Genomic DNA, 17,507 nt, shown 5'->3' with positions numbered 1-17,507 from the left:
TTTCCTGTCTGTTTAAAAGAGCGGTCAAAGAAACTTAAACATCGCCACCTGTTGTATATTATTCTTCAGAATCAAAATAATTAAACTAAGTGAAAACTGGTATTTTATATCAAGATTAATTTTAACCACTACTTATCAGATCAGAAACCTAAATATTGGACATTTTCTTTCAGTCCTGGCAGCTGCTGTGTTTGCTTTCCGAGCAGTCAACCTGATGGAGGTGACATCACTGGCTGCAGCTGAAGTAAGGATAAGTTTCACTTAGAGGAGATTGAAATAGTTTCTGATGCTTTGCCAGTAGGAGTAACTTAAGCTTCACATGGCACATGATGCATAGTGCAAATCTTTCTGCCTAAATTCTTACCTTAGATAAAAAGTAAGGAAATTGTGAGCATGCAGTACATAATGCTGCTTTTCTGGAGTAAAAGGAAATAAAGCATATTTGCTATAAAAATGCAGTGTTACAAAATTATTTTTTACAGTTAATTTTTTTTTTTAATATATAATCTGTGTTAGTGGGCTATACTGTTTTTGAAATATTGCAGAGGTTTGTACCCTTTTCCTCAGTACATTTTAGTTGCTTCTGTTCTACAAATTACAAAAATTTTACAAGATTACTTTGTCAGTGTGAATCTGAAATTTCACTGTGCGTACTGCCATAGGAAATGAAGAAAATGAAGTTATTAGCATGAAGATTATTACTATATATGGTAATTTTTTTCTTTTTTTTTTTCAAAAATACAGTGATGGATATTTTTTCCAGATTTTGAGAGTTTGTGATCACTTTCTTTGGCTTTTTTTTAAAACATACTTTCAAGAGAAGACATTGATTATTTGAGGCATTACATTGGACTTAGTTCACAAGTACTAGCCAAGCCACAGGATAAGGATTCTTAATTCCCAATTATTTTTAGAAACAAGTTGAAATGTTAGACTCCTTATTCACCCATGATGCAGTGTATATTTGAAGTAAGGCTAAAGGCTAAAATAAAATTACTTGGGTACTATACATTGGGTAAACCTGTGTTTTCTTTTAAATGTTAGAATGAAAAATTATGCCATACAGTACTAACATAAACCAGTATAATTTGTTTCTAGCCATGTCCACATCTGATTATTGGCAGTATTGTAGTCAGTATTTGAATATTTTCCTGACTTCTTAACTTGCTTTAAGGAAATTTAATTCAAATGTCAAATTTAACAAGCCTTTTTGATTTTCATCCTAGGCTGTACTTGCAGACCTTTCAACCCTGAAAGTTATGCCTCTTCTTCAAATCTTCTTGTTTGCTACTGTCACTTGATCTGTTTCAACAATAGTGGTACCACATCCCAGTCTTTCTGAAGAAGCTAAGCATCAACTATGCAATGTGTGCATAAAACCAAAATGAAACTCCATGTATAAAATCAATTTAGAAATAATTACCTTAATATTTTCTAACTGGAAAAAATAACTTTGCACATGATTGTGTGAAGTGCATGCTAATGAATTCCACTGTAAAAGCAATGGTTATTACTTGTACATTGAGAATGACTACTTGTGCAAGTAAATAATATGAATCACTGTCTATAATGCATGTACTACTAAATTAAATAAAGTAAATGTAATTAGTGATCTGAGTTTCGTGATGTTATTGTCAGAGTTGTAAAAGCTCTTATTCTTTTAATATGGAATTACTTTTTCAGGCTCACAGCTTAGAGGGTATCATCTCCAATACTGTCAAGTGAGAAAATAAAGACACTTCTACTTGCAAGATTATTTTTTCTTGTTTTGTGAGGAAAAGATGGGATCATACATCAGTTTTGCTATCCCTATCCTATTTATTCTTTTTACAGAAATTTTCTCCATGTTTCTCATGTTAACTGCTCCTGTTTATTCTTTTCATACACAGAGATGTAGTCACAAATTCCTCATTCATCTTTGGTTAGGTATAGAGCTATCTCAGGCATCTGCTGAACTCCTCCCCAGATCAAAGGCACAAAATGTGTTCCCCTGCAGAGAAGGCCTGAGCACAGCTTCCTTCAGAACTTGTTGGAGCCAGTCTTTGCATGAGACAAAATATTGCCCTGAGAACGATGCCAAGAGTCCTTTTGCTGTGTCCCACACCCTCTCTGGGAGGGCAGTGCTACGCCTTTGACAGTTTTCCAGCCTCTGTGATTCAACAGCTCAGGCTTCAGTGCAAGAGCCCTGCCCATACTGATGTGAGATGGATTGTCACTGCAGTCAGGCTGGCATCATCTGTTACCTCTCATACCTTTTTTGTGAGGTCTTCCTCCCAAAATTTGTTTGATTTATTTAATACCAAAGTTGGAATTAATAATCTGATTTGGTTGAGTGTATCTCAACACCTGAAAAAGGCTCTAAGCCAAAACATGATAATGGATTATATAGTTACTGCATTTGCAATAGGACTTTTGTCTTTGTCTGGTTTATGAACATGTACATGCTTATGTACATCTAGTTTCATTATCTGCCATACTGAATGTAAGTCAGTGAAACACAAATCCTTCATACCTTGCTCAAAATTTGACAGGTGATCTAAACTGTAGTCTCAGGTAGGGGTATGAGCTCTTTGTCTGTGAATTTTCTTGTCTCTGTCATGATAAAGTAGTAGAAACTTAGTGAACTAGTAAATTTGTAAGGCTAATTTAAAAAGAGGTTAAGTTGTGGACTTGGTGGAATCACTTCCTATATAAAGAATCAAACTGCTTAGCAGATATAATGTGTGAGAATATTTGGGGAAATTTTGCTGTGGATAACAGAAAATTGATGTTTTCCTTAATATTTGCAGGAAGTTGTTTTAACTGTTTAACTAGAGGGTTTTCTGTGACACTTGGTTTTTAAAAAGAGGTGATAGCTTTTATCCTTTACAGCAAGCATTATCCTGTTTTATATATGGGAAATGAAGGCATAGAAAGATTAAGTGATTTGCTAAAGATTACAGAGTAGATTCCTAAAGGAGGTGAGCAGTCTCTCCCCTCTTGAATTTCTGTTTGCATTTCTGGATACTCAGTTTGTGTATAAACCACAAGATCTTATTTCATCTTCAGATCTACATCTAAAAATGCAGCATTTTGCAGTTTCTAAAATCCGTAAATTGGGTAGAAGTTTAGAAATTATAATGTTACAAAGCAGTCACAAGGACTGTGGCTCAATAAGGTCATTTCAAGGTTACCGTGGCGTTATAAAGAATTAAAAGTATTTACTAAATAGCAAGGGAGATTCCCTCCAGGCCTGCTGACCCTCTAATTCCCTCTGCTTTGTGCTCATACACAGTGCAGAATCTGAACAGTGCCTTAGCTTTTTCCAGATTAGGATTTTTGAGCAGCATCTTCTCTTCTTTTTCATTTTCAATAAATTTGGAAATGCTATAAGTAGGCAGAGATAGAGACTGTTGGATTCTTGTTTGAACAAGCAGTTCTGTGACTAACAGAATATGGTCTCTTTTTATCTCCCATCTCCCTTGTATCCCCTCCATCTTCCCCACTGGGGCACTTAAACTATGCCTGACCTGCACCAGTCTCTCCTGATGCCTGGAAAGGAACCTTGTGCCCTGCAGCTGCTGAGGGTGCCCACACACCTTCTTGAATACAGGAATACTGATCTTAAGTGCCTTAAAATGAGATTAGGATGAGATTAAAAACTGAGCTAGATCCTCACCTTAAGCTTCAACTATACTGTTAGATTTTTATATATATTTTAAAATCTATTTTAAAATGTTTTTACTGAAGTGGTGTTGTTTCCATGTTCCCCTCAGTTACTCATTTAGTTCCAGCAAAATACTCTCTTTCAGATTCTGGCTGATACTTGTATTTTTAATCTCCTTTGCTTAAATAATACTAATTTAATTTAACATTAAAATGACTGGTTTCTGTCTGGCTGCTAGATACTTCTGTTGTATACACAGGTAGTATAAATTACTGAAGTTTTAATTCTTTAACTGTCGAGATCAGTTAAAACATCTTGACATCTGAAGTCTGTCATTTGACTTCCAAATTCCTAAAACTCTTTTTTCATTTTTTTGCTGTTTTAAGTAATGGCCAGATGTGATTGTTGAATCATATCTAACTTGATAATTACATTGTTTTAAACAGGCTCAGCTTAATGTCCAATGGCTCGATTTAGTCAAATTGTTTTGGTCCATTTCTCCCTATCTGAAATCAATATAAACAGACATTTCAGTACAAGAACCAGTTGTCTTCATATTTATAGATAATGATCAGATATTTTGCTGCTTACCTTAGGATTCTGGCTATGGTCTGTCAAGGGTTTCTTGTAATGTCAAATAGACTGTTGTAAAAAATGCAAAAGTAAATAGGCTTGTCTAAAAATGTACCCAAGTTATCTTCCTTCAGTACTTCCAAAATATGTTGAAGCTCAAATCTTGATGGCTGGGTCATGGAACAACTGAATAACTAGAATGGTTTATAATTTTTAGTGGATTTTTTTGGTCATAGTAACAAATTTTATTATGAGAAATGATGAGACTATAAAGACTGTGAAACAGTTAGATGTCCCAGTGAAGGGAAAAGGCTGCAAGGAGTCTCCAGTTTAAGACGCATTTCTACTTGTTGCTAGAAAACAGCAAAAAAAACCAAAAAAAGCTGAAGCTTGCACCTGTTTTACTATCTTCTAATGAATTTTATAAAATGCTTCCAACAAGATGGAAGAGATTCCTTGAAACAGAATTGCTGTATAAAGATCAGTTTGGGCATAGCAATACAGTGAGCTGTTAATTAACAATAAAATAAGCATTTTATAAAAGATACTGAAATTGCAAAACTGAAGGGCTGTATCTTTAGGGAGGAAGGGGAAGAACCTTTCAACATATTTAAACAAATCACTAAAATATTCTGTCCAGTATTTTATGTGAGGAAATGAGGGAGGGAGGGGACGGATGCAGCTGGGGCAGTGGGAGCTGCTGGGCGCTTCCTTTTCCTCTTTCCCTCCAGGCTGTTTCTGTCCCTGCCTGGCAGCTTGCATGGGCTGGACCAGCAGCTTCCATCCCCACAGCCCACACAGAAAGGGCAATGAGCTGCAGCAGTATTTGTGCTGCCCAGCCAGCTCCTGCAGGTTTCCTGCAGCCCCAGGAAGCTCAGCTGCTGGGCAGGGAGTGCAGCAGAGCCAGGCTGAGGTGAGGGCACGGGGGCATTAGCCAGCCTTCCTGTTGGACTGGGCAGCACTGCAGGAGAAACAGCCCCTGGGAATAATTCCCCCAACAGCAGCCATAGGAATGATAGTGGATATCATTCTTGTGGGGGCTTTCAGAAGTGCTGAAGGACAACTCCAGCACTTTATTCACAGCTTTAGGAATCAGTACAGAAGGCAGAAGGTACCCTTCTGAAGGTTTCAGGCTTTTAGCACAAAGTCACAGGTGTAGTGAGGGGCTGCACATCTGTGATCTGAACCACTTATTGCAGCAAATAACCACAGAATAAACCAAAATCTCTAGAACCGAGGGATTATGTGCTGCTATTTGAAATCACAGAAAGATTTTTTTTTTCCTGTACACTTTGTGTTCAGCTTTTTCAGTACCTTAACGAAATTGTTAATGCAGAGAAGATAATTTTGATCCAGCAGTTTGACAGTTGCGCTCTGCTTTAAAACAGTGTGAAAATGTCTCAGCTTAGTATTTTTTAAATTAGGCAATTAATAGTATACCTACCAAATTACGGCATTACTGGCCAATTATGCTTTGGAGAAGCATCTCAGAATACTTGTCTTTTCTGTGGAGGACACAGTGCAGCACAAATCTCCACTTATTAAGGGGAAGAGAATGAGTCTGTGGTTAGGATAAGATGTTTGTCTTGGGTTAATCACCGTGCTTTGTAAGACTGCAATACATAAACAGTGGTACTGCCATCTGACTGTGCTAAATACTAACCAGGGATCAGCCTTAAAATTAATACAAAGGGAGAAATATTGCTTTTTTGGCAATTTTTTGAGTCTTTGTTTAAGCCCAGGGAGCTTCACCTGATTCTGTGTCTTGTCAGACATTGGTGGTTACAGGAGGTGAACTTGAGGTTCTCTGAAGAAAGTGCCAGAGGGCCCTCTGTGTGCCCTGATTTCAAAATCAGCATGTTGTAGATGTTGGACTACTGATGTGTGCAAACAATTATCTCTAGAGAATTTGCTTTATGGAGGACCACAGTGCTTTGCCAAATGACATTGTGTTTGGCTGAACAGTTTGAACAAATTGTTTCTTTTGGAATTATGACCAAAATAAATGGAATATTTAACAAAAGAGTTAAAGACACAATTTGTGCAAGACAAAGCATGTGACCAATTTCTGTGCTTTGCTTTAAACAAAAAAGTCTGTATCATGTTGCTAAGAGACAAGTTGGTATCTGATAGTCAATGGCAAAATATTATGTTTTATTCACATAATATGTTTTAGTGGGTATCTGATTGTTCATTTTATTCAAGAAACATCTCTGAGTGTTACATTCTATGGGTTTGGTTTTTTTTTCTGAAAAGCTCTATTTAGGATAGTTATACCCTAATAAGTCTAATTATAAATAGTAGATCAGCAGAAAATATAAAAAGTAATAATATTTAATTTTCTATGTGTTCAGTACTATTTCTTATCTAATTTTTTTGATAATAAGTCTAGTGTCACAACATTTCCCCTTTTCTCCCTTTTTTCCAAGTGCATCTGGGTTACAAAAACAAGCATTTCTTTGAAGCCCAATTGTAGATTGTTAATGTTAACATCAAGTTCTAACTATGGAAAACTGGCATAGTTACAGCTTATGAAGGAAGTTCCAGCACTCACATTACTGGTGAAGTTCTCTCCATCATTTCTGACCTTAAGACACAATTAGATGTCTCATTTTAGTTTGTGATATATTCTAACTGGACTCAGTTTCTGAAAGCATTTCAGCTAGACATGGGAAAGGGGTGTTAGGAGCATTAATGCCCCTCATTTCCATTAACACAGAGGCAGGAGAGCCCATCTGCCATCTCTGCCTCGCCCAATGCACTTCCACTGTGGGGAAAGCAACCCTTGAAAGAAAGGGAAAAGGTGTTCAAATGCTGTAAACTGACCTCTGCAATACAAAAAGCAATCATTTGCTACTTGTATTTTTAACAAAGTAAACTTTCTTCTACTGACTTTATATTGCATCTTTATTCAACAATTTTTTTTCTTATTTTAAAAGCTTGATAAGTTTTGTTAATCATGCAAAAGAAAAAATGTCTTTTTGAAATGTTTGTATAAATTTTGAAATTCAGACTTGTACCACTAGATTTTTCTGTTCCAGAGCTTTATCTTCTTCTCTCTTTTTGCAATCTTCTACAAATATCCTTACATAGTTTTGTCTAATCTGGATTTCCTGTCTATGGAAATTACAGTTTACAGCTTAGAGAAAAATAGGAACCTTTCTGATTAGGGTTGTTCTCTTCCCCTGAGAAATATGTTTCTATTGTGTTACAAAGAAATCCTGGAAAAACTTTAAATTTGGTATCAGTCCATTCCTGCATTAGGTGGTAATAGGGATATGGGGTAAGGATTATGGTGCAGAGTTGGTTTAGGGCAAGTATTATTTATGTAGGCAGCTAATCAATATTCAGTCTTGAAACCACACAGTTAAAAGGTGGAAATGGTAGATGTTTGGCTTTGCAGCAATCTAGGTTTATAAAGACCTAAAGAGAGGTTTGCAATCTTAGAAAGCCAAATAGATCAAAGACCTTGCACCTGCCAGTGCAGTCCTCCAGAAACTGCAGGAAGTGATGCCCAGGGTGTTTTCTTGAACATCCTAGGTTACCATTCTAAATGCAGACACTGGAGAGCTCTCTGGACAAAGGGAGTGCTGCATTGCCTGCCAGGATTTCAGTTAGAAGGGAGTAGTGAAAGAAAAGCAGGGAAGTTGCAGGCACCATAGTAAGTGCAGATTTCCTCAGGCTGGATGATAACCTAAGTATTTCCTCAAAGTTGGAAAAAACCTGTCTAAGACCTTGGCCACCTTGGCTTTGGAAGAAATCAGACACAGGAGTGTTAGGCACTAACTTGCAAGCAAATAATGGAAAACATTGCCAGAAGTCTCATCCCTACTACTAGACTTTGGAGGAGGGAAGGGCCAAGGTGGTAGATTGTACAAATAAACGTCTTTGTTTTGTATACACTAGATCTTTACACAGGATTCTAGAACATGAGACTAGGACAAAGTGAAAATACTGTTTCCAGAGAAAAGACAGAGAATTAGGGTTAGCATTAGGCTTAAGTTAACCTAGCAAGCTGGGCAAAGAAAAAGCCAAGTATCATCTTATGTGGTATCTACAATAGTAATTCATAATTCATAAAAAAACCAGCTGGACAATTTTATCTAGTTTGTTAGATTTTCCTGGTCTCTGCAAAATGATGAAATTCTGTCCCTGAGGTTTGTAATTTTTTTCTTTTAAGTAAACTCTGGAGAGTTTCTTTGAATATAAAGAGCATGAGTCTCTCTGATGTGTAAGGTCCATCTTTGCCCATTCAGATAAGATTTTTTTGTTTTCAGTGAATAATTAATTTTGTGTTTGTCTATTATTATATGTATTTGTATTTTCCTAGTTTAAAAGCTTGATCCATAATTCTCAGTTATTCTGTGTTTTCAACTCAAGGCTACTATTCTTCTTGCTAGGCAGTTCTGAACATTATTATAAAATCTCAGTTCAGTCTGTTTTATTTTATAAAGGAAAATATCACCTTCTTTTTCAGTACAAATACATGAAATGTAAAATGTTTTAGAAGAAATAGTCCTTCATAGATAGAGATTTTTTGTTCACAAGTTCCAGACAGTTTAATAAAAAATATTCTGAGTTGAACTGGCTTTTTTAGTCCTCTTTTTGTAGAATTTTCTGTAGATCTTCCAGAAAACTGGGCACAACCCAATGAAATGAGCATGTTCTTGATGCAAATGTAAGCCATCTTTTCAGGTTTCTCTAGATGGAAGTTTTGTTCCTTCTTAGAAAACACCATGGTGAGATTTTTAAATGACAAGTGCAGGATAAATTACTCTCTCCTGACTTCAGTCCAGACATTTAAACAGAGATGGGTACTGATACTGCCCAGGAAATTGTTCCAATGCAAACAGGTCAGTGCTGTGCACTCTGCTTTTGGTGGGACCAGGCCATTCAAAGGCAGGACTATTATGGAACAGAAATGTTCTTTCAAGACTCAGTGCTTTATTAAGATTTCAGTGAGGATTAACGCTAGGCATTTAAGCTTTTTATTTCCTCCATAATGTAATATATTTTGAATTTTCACTAGCCCACTTACTCACTGTGCGTTTTCAGGCTGTGAGATCAGTTAGATCTAAAAAGGGAAGTTTGTAGCATTTAAGAAGTACACCACTTGTTCTTTTCATCTTAAAACTCTCAGGACAAGGCAACCACCCTGCCTTAAGGACCAACACCCACTGCCATAGTTTGTGGTTTATTGCAGTCCCTCTCCAGTAACTCCCTATAGGTGCCACATCTGCCTCAAGCCTTTATAGCTCAGAAGCCATTAGCAACATACAAGGTGACCTGTAAGGTCCCTGCCAACCCAACCCATTCTTTGATTCTATGAACCTAATTTTTTGGATCTTGTAGGTAACTGTTTCTTGAGCTTGTCTCTTTTTACAGATTACAGAGAGATCAAGATTGTGTAGAAGAGACCTCCTCTGAAGTGATACCAAAACTTTCAGTATTGAGTGATGACAGACACTAATTCCAGGGGAAGGGGAATACTGCTGGTGTTAGCACAGGTAATCCCAGTGGGAGCACACCTTAGGAACCAAATACTCTTCTGAGTCTCCCTTTAGTCATTTTAGTTCTGAAGACATTCTCTGAAATCACTGCAGCAGATGAAAGAAACATGAAAGCAGATGCTAAAACATGAGGAAAAGTTTACCCATTGCTATGGGAGGTGCATTCCAACTCCTTCATGCAGTGAGCAGTTTCTTCTATGGTTGCTTTCTAGTTATATCAGAAAGGCCTAAAAGGTATTTTGATTCCTGTGTCCCAAGAACAGGAAATAAAGAAAGGCATCAGGGGCAGTGTTCATTGGTCATTTCCTAATGGATAAGAGACAGAAGATACTCACGTTGTTTTTCCTGAAAGTTGATTTGCCTCTCCTTTCCATGTTTAAAAAGCTTCAGATCTTAGATGCTTATTTTAGTAAGAAATTAACAACCTGAAGTTCCCATTACTCTCCATTGATTCTAAAGGGGTTAAGAGTTGACTGTGTCTGTTTAGACTTTTAGTTGAGTCCTTCCCTGCATTTCCTATTAACTACTATGAACAGTTCCAAAAGAACTGCTGGAACTCATTAAGTAGAAGATAAAAAGTATGACCTGTCCTATACAAGTCATATCAGAAAGCTGAAAAACTTCGCTGAATACAGAACCTTTTTGTCCCGCCCTAACCAAAACTGTCGCCATTTCATAATGGGCAGATTAAGGAATAAAAAAAACTCCAGATCCAAGGAAGATCATGAAAACTTGTTTGACTCCAATGCTCAAGGAAGCTTAGCACATTGCACACAATCTGGCAAGTACCACAACCTGCAAAGCAAGCAGGAACAAAAATGAACTATGTGTACTCTTTCAGAAAATGTAAGCAATGGATGAAATTTGACTCTTTTAAAAATTTTATTTTAAATTCTTTGTGAGAAATACAGCTGTTTGTAGCAAGTGATAACACCAAATGCTCAAGGTTGTGTTCTGACAGTAGGAAGATAGTCTGTATCCAACGACCTTATAACAGAGGATGCAGTCTCCAATGCTTTCCCTATATTACCCAACTCAAAACATACAAAAATTGAGGCAAAGAAAAAAAAATCTATTGTTTGATTTTTCTTAGCAGTGGTTTTCATGTATCCTTCAACTTTCTGAGTAATTTGGGACCAGCTTTCTCTGGCTCTGCAGAATGATCTTATTTATTAGAGTCTGTGTCAATCACAGTAGCTGGCAGTGCAATGCCACAGATAGAGAGAACTCCTGTTTACAGGATGTGCAACTTGCCTGCAGAAATTCCAGGAAACAGCCTGCTTGCTGTGACCTCAGAGCAGCCATTTCAATTTACCACAAGCCATCTGACAATAGAATTGTATTTACATGATACACATGTTCACTAGGCTTTTTATTGCTCTCTGTTAGTCACAGATCATGAGAATATAATCTCCTACTCACTGAAGTTCTGACTTCTGATTGAGTGATTTCTCATTCCACTTTTCAATCAACAGCTTCTAAAAGTATTAAAACCACACTTGAAGTAAAAGCTTTTGCTAATTTCTTCTTGCTTCTTCAGAAGGTCATAAATAGTCTTTGTTCTTATCCCAAATATTATCTTAAAGGGACAAATTATTTCCATTGTAAATAATTAATCTGACAGCATTTTCTGACCATGCTCATTCAGGTAAAAACCAGCTCTAAATATTATGAACTAAGCCTTTATTTAGACAAAAAAAATTTCTTAAAGTTACTACTCATTATTTTTAATGCAACAGTTACTTTATAGGCACTGAGAAAATGAAAACTGATCCCCAGAATGCCTCTACCAGCCTGAATAAGCAGACTCCATTCTGACAGTACCTGTTACACGTGAGTAGGAACTATTTTCTCTGAGCAAAACCATACTCAAACATGTCCCAGGAGGCATTCTTCAATACTTGCTGCACTCACGAGAATGTGCTGAATGACTCTGTCCAAATGATATATTTTTTAATTGTGATTTTTATTCTATTTTTTTTTCACACAGTTGGTCAATAGGCTTGTTATAAAATAAAAAGTAGTCATGTGCAGTAGTGACTCTCATCACCTCCTGATTGTGCTTTTCCTTGTTTCCTCTCTAACAGGAAGGGAGGGAATAAGAAGACACAAAGCACTGACTGTCTCTGCTTAGGTAATGGCAGATTTAGAGATTTGCTGAGATTCAGGGAAAGTGAAAGAAATATTATGTAGATACTGGGATCTTTTATTTTTTTTATTTGGTGGTAAAATGCTCTGTTCTCCATTCCCTCTAAGATAGCCTTTTTTGGCCAGTCATGTCTATAGCTCTTACTTCTGTGTTGAAATTGGTTCAATTCTCACATTGCTTGAAGAGTGAAAAAGCCAGCAATTTATTTTTAATGTATGGATTTTTTGTGTTAATATTGCTGTTCATTAAACATCAGGAATGGTTACACTGATAATTCAAAGACAGCTTGAACTACACATGACCCCATTATGATTTTACTGTGAGTGCAAAATTACTAGAATCAAGGTCTTGTTAAAATTTAATAAGATGCCTGGACTTTTACAGTCTGGCAATCAATTTTGGCAAAACCAGATGTGTATTCTGAGTAGATCAGATGATGAACTTTGTCATACCATGATCTCCAGGATTGTCCCTTGGTAGCTTTTAACATATTTCTGATCACTCAAATCTGTAAGGTAATTAATTTCCACAACCATTTTTGTGTTGCTCCAAATGGTCTTTAGCTGTCAAAATATGTATCAACCCATCATTGTGTTGTAATGTGACAAGCCAAAGTATTCAAGATAGCAAGATCCCTCCCTGCTCCTGCACCACCAGTAAGATTGTGTCCTGGCAACTGTTTGGCTCCTACTACAGATTCCAGAAATCCAAGTGCTGTCTGAAATCTTTTATTCACTCGTTCTGCCATTGTTTTCCTTCAGACTCGGTATCTCCGGATGTGCCTCCAGATCTTGTGTAAACAGATTGAGTCTTTGTTTATTTTTGAAATAAACAGAATCCAACCACAGTCTGCCTAGCCAACATCTTCTAACTGGAATGGCATCTCTGTTCCCATAAAGAACTCAACAATTTGAAAAAAGGATAAGCAAATCTTCTATGCAAATACAAGAATCAGCTGCAATGAACACTTGCTGAACATTGTGTGTGTGTGTGTTCCAAGATTTCTTTTATATTTGTCTTTACTCCATAAGTGTTAAAGAAAAAAATCTTCTGCAATGCCTGTGACAATGCTGATTGAAAAAAAATTCTCGAACTAGGAAACTTAATAAAAAAGTTCTTTGCAGATCTGCAGCTCTTGTTTTGCCCTTAATGGCTGCTCCTTCTTTCTTATTGGAAGAGATTTTGTAATTTTTGCAGCATTTTAGCCTATTACCAGGTAATTTGCTCGTTTGAGGGATATCTAGACTCGTGGTGGCTGATAAGATCCTAAGGGCCAATACTCCCCTTAGATAAGGAAGATGTTTCACTAACCTCCATTCTCTGAGTTCAATTTTCTTATTGAACTGAGATAACATCTATGACCCATAGTTTCTTAGTCCATTAACAGCTGGAAATACAGGACCACTTAAAATACTTTGTATAGTTTCCTCTTGAACTAACACTAAGTTTTCCTCCCCACAACATAAACTTCAGTAATCCAGAAACAACTAAGAAGGGGTTCCTAAACTGATCCTCTCATCCTGACAAATATAAATCTTACAAAATTCCACCTTCATTTGATATTTTATCAGCACATGAAATCTGAGAACTAGAAAGTTTTATAATTTGGGTGCAGATATAAATAACTTCTCTAATCAAGAGAAGATATTTGAATTTGAATCTCAAGCCTATTAAAAATGAATGTTTCTTTTCACAGCACAATAGAATCAAATGTTTCTTGGACAATTTACAAATAATCTGAATTATTTGTAAATAATATATTTATCTGAATTTGAACTTATTGCCAGTTTGTACTGCATTTTTTTTAATAAAAATAATATTGTCTTAATTTCTGAGCCTTCTTTCCTATAAGGTGACCTTGTAGCATTTTTTCTAAGTTCGTGCTTTGTTTCTGTTTCCCCCACCAGGTTTCTTTCTCATCTGTTATTATTAGTCTGGCTCATTTTTCCTCATCAGTCTTCTCATCTACCCAGAACATTCACAGCTTTTAGTTTGGAGAGACTGCAAATGGTACTAAAGGGCAGAAAAAAATATTGTTTTTCCTTTATTCTATTGTTCAGACCTGCTTCAGGGTTATTGTAGGGCTGGCTGAATGTATATATTGGAAAGAACTATTGGCATTAAACAACTCTGAAGATTATTTCCTCTCCCTTTTTCTGTTCAGATAAATCAATGTGGTGATTAAGGCTAGGTGAATGATAAAATTGCTAACAGGAAAGGCAACTCAAAGCACTTAATACACACTAATAAAAGGGGGGAAAAAAGCTTTCTGCTCTGAAGATCAATGGAAGGATGCAGGACAGGACTCACATAAAAGCCTCTCAGGTTATCCATACAGCAAAGAACACTCAAGACCAAGACTGTAGGAGTTCATTAATACTCATCAGGATTCGTGACAGAAAGTAACATAAATGGCTGAACTCTTAAGGCTTCGAGACCAGTTTGCTCCCTGCAGAAAGATAAACATAGGCACTTTTGGGAAATGCTGTTGCAACATTCTGTCAACAACGTGCATGTGCCAGTGCCAGACCTTGTTTGGGGAAGGTGGTTGTACTTTGGGCAGACCTGGAAACAAAGCAACTGTAACTTTTGTAACTTTTGTTCGCACTCTTAGGGTGTCCCACCCTCCGGAGCCCCATGTCCAGCATCCATGGCAGTTACACAGGAGAGAAGTGGCACAAACTCTGAGGATCTCCTCATGTCTCAGTTCCTCTTGGCTGGCAACAGTGCAGAGATTTTGGATATGCCTGTTTGTAGCCTTTAGCAGCTGATAGTGATCAGTGTCTCCATCCTGTCTCACCTCTCTAAGTCATCAGGATTTCTTCATTGCTCTTTTTCTCCAGAACAAGAGAAAAAGTTCTTGCAAAACTGCACACAGGTGTGCTGGGTTGGGTAATTTGGATGCCAATAGCATAGTCCATGGAGAGAACTCTTTTGCTGCTGTGTGCTTCATCCAGCAACCCCATGCCCAGAAATTCCCATCCATTCTCCATTCACAACAAATTCCAGCCCTTCTATTACAACTGTCTACATCCCGAGGTAGAGAAAACATTCCAAATAGCAAGCATACCCCAAACCCACACAGCTCTGCTGATGGACGGGCCAGGTCACCAGTGATAAAGAACTGTGAAAAGGCTGAGATGCTCAAAGCCCTCTTTCCCTTGTTCTTTACTAGCAAGGTCAGCCCTTAGGGTTCACAGAGCCCTGTGCCTAGTTTGGCCAGGTTTGGAGAAGGAGACTTCTGCAAATTTAGGAATTACATGTTTGCAAGTCCTAAGGGCTGAACAGGAGCTGCTTGCAAAGTGCTGAGGAAGGTGAGTAACTTCATTGTGCTGCTTCCTATCACCTTCTAAAGGCTGTGGCAATCACATGGGATTTCCAGTTTTTGGAAAAAAGCAAATGTCACGGTCCATCATCAAAGCAAGGTGCAGGAAACCGCAGATAAATCATCCTTACCAAGTATCTCTCTCAGAGGAGATAATGAAGGAAAAGTTTCTGGTAGCCATTTCTGGGATGACAAAGGAGATGAGTCACTTCTGAAAACCAGCAGAGTTCCACCAACACAGCTGCCTTCGGTCATGAGAGAGATGGCTCTATGACTGAAGTGATAAGAGCAGCACATACTGATTTCAGCAAGGGTCTTTTGATGTGACATCCACAGCATTTTGGTAGTCCAGTAGGGACTGGGTAAGTAGATGAGGTGGATGGCAGTCTGAGCCACTCTACTTAAAAAGTACTGGTGACCAGTCTGAAATGAAACTTGCATCTGGTTATGAGTGATGTTCCTCAGGGTTCAGTAAGGGAGTTAGACTAGAGGAACTCTAGAGGTCATACATTTTTCTCTGGTTCTGTGATGAAGCCTTGCAGGGCACTCCTTAGAATTTGGGTCCTCATATTGAAACCACAAATTATTTAGGTTTCTGTGGATTAATGGGTTAGGCTGCAGCCTTTCCTTGATTCTGAGCTCATGCAGCTGATTCAGCATGATATGAACTGGCACTGCATCATGAGGCATTTCCAGCTAAGAAACTTCTCACTGTGAGATCTGCTATGGTGTCCTGACCAGCAGTGACATCCCCTCGACTCCAGAACACAGACATTGCTCGAAAACAATCCATTCCATGCTTAATGACTTTGGGTCTTGTAGTTAAAAGCAGGAGGTGAGAATGAACCAATACTGAAAGAGGACTTTTAGTAAGGATCATTTATTATTTTAGGCCCACATCGTTTTTATTGGAGCGTCCCCATCTCACAGCTATTCTGATGCAGAATAGGCTTTTCTTTACAGTACTTGTGCAATCTGGGTCTTTTGACTTCACTAACTCTCAGTTAAAACAGTTCACACTTGCCCAGGAAACCTGCCTCTTCCATGTGCCCTTTATGCATTCCTCTCTCTTTGTAACATAACATTAACTAATTAATTAAATTAACAGCTGGTTTCTTTGTTTCCATCTGGGAAATTTACTCTGCTCCAGCTCCCCTCCCTAAAGTTAAACAACACTGAACAAGCTTTCTTAAGATACAGGCTTTTCATTGTTCTCTTTGCACAAGATCTGGTCAGATACTGTTGGTCTTTAAAAACTGTTGTATTCACCATCAGACATGCTAACGCTATGCACAGACTTCACAATTCAGAGTTCATTAGCTTTAGACACATTTTCCAAATCTTTATATGCTATATGATTACTTTTAAGTTTTGGTATTTTTTCCCCATAAAAACATATGTTTCAACTGGGATGGAGTTTGCATGCCAGCTATATTAGTAGAGAAATTGTTTTCTGCTGCATTTAATAGTACTGTAATGATTTCACAGTTAGCTTTCCAGATTTTGCTGACCCACAGAAGCAGCTTGTACAACTCCATTTCGTGCTCCTGTCTCCTGCAGGGTCCACATAGCAGGCAAAGGCTTTTCTCAAGGCTCTTTCAAGCCCTCTTCTGTTATTTCTTAGGTAATTGCAATAGCTAATAGAAAATGTAATGTTTATATAGCTTTTAGCACCTGTGTTGCATTATTTTCTCATGTACTGTGTATCTAAAATAGTAGATTGAATTTGGTCTTTAAAGGCTGTGTTATTCTCGTTAAATGGCTCTAAATGGAATGCTGTAAAGTACTGCAAGTTTGGACAGGACAAAGCACAGACTTTACTGCCATTCAGTGGCTTGATGGAAACATCATAAGCAAAAGTGGTTTTGTTTGGTCAAGATTTTAAGCACAATGAAATCACGGTTGAATCTTTGTGAAGACTTAGTTTTCCTGGCTTCAGTTGTGTGAGATCAGATTTGAAACTCTTCCTTTTCACGTTTTGTCGATGTTTGTTTTGAGAGCGCTGTAGTACACACCGAACCTGAACTTCAGACAGCTCTCCTCAGGTGTCTGCCCTGCCGGTGCGATAAGGGCAAGTTTAACGAAGTCCAAGGCTTTGCCCTGTAGCTAGAACACCTTATTTTCATTTTCTAAAACATCTTATTTTCACCTTGTGCCCTTCCTGGGTCCGGCCCAGCCGGTCTGGATCGGAGGGGTTCCGGGACACGCCTGGCGGCCCGGGGGAGCCGGCGCTCCGCGGGTGCCGGCGGGAGCCGGGCGGGACCCCGCGGGACGGCTGCTCCCCGCACCCCGACAGGAGTGCCC

General features: G+C 38.0%; 1 protein-coding gene across 2 annotated transcripts in view; it reads left to right on the top strand.

The window, feature by feature from the left end:
- The window catches only part of TBC1D19 (TBC1 domain family member 19), a 49,064-nt gene extending 47,452 nt beyond the window's left edge, over positions 1–1,612 (top strand). For both annotated transcript variants that reach the window (XM_071432584.1, XM_071432586.1), the window contains 2 exons: positions 174–244; positions 1,227–1,612. In XM_071432584.1, coding sequence (XP_071288685.1) covers positions 174–244; positions 1,227–1,301 — 146 coding nt within the window. In that variant the 3' untranslated portion in view covers positions 1,302–1,612. The remainder of the gene's footprint in view (positions 1–173; positions 245–1,226) is intronic.
- The last annotated feature ends 15,895 nt before the right edge of the window (positions 1,613–17,507 follow it).

The sequence above is a fragment of the Agelaius tricolor genome, unplaced genomic scaffold (genome assembly GCF_023055355.1).
Source record: "Agelaius tricolor isolate 1412-34295 unplaced genomic scaffold, bAgeTri1.0.p SCAF_8, whole genome shotgun sequence".
Lineage (NCBI taxonomy): Eukaryota > Metazoa > Chordata > Aves > Passeriformes > Icteridae > Agelaius > Agelaius tricolor.
This window is presented reverse-complemented; position numbering and strand designations above follow the sequence as displayed.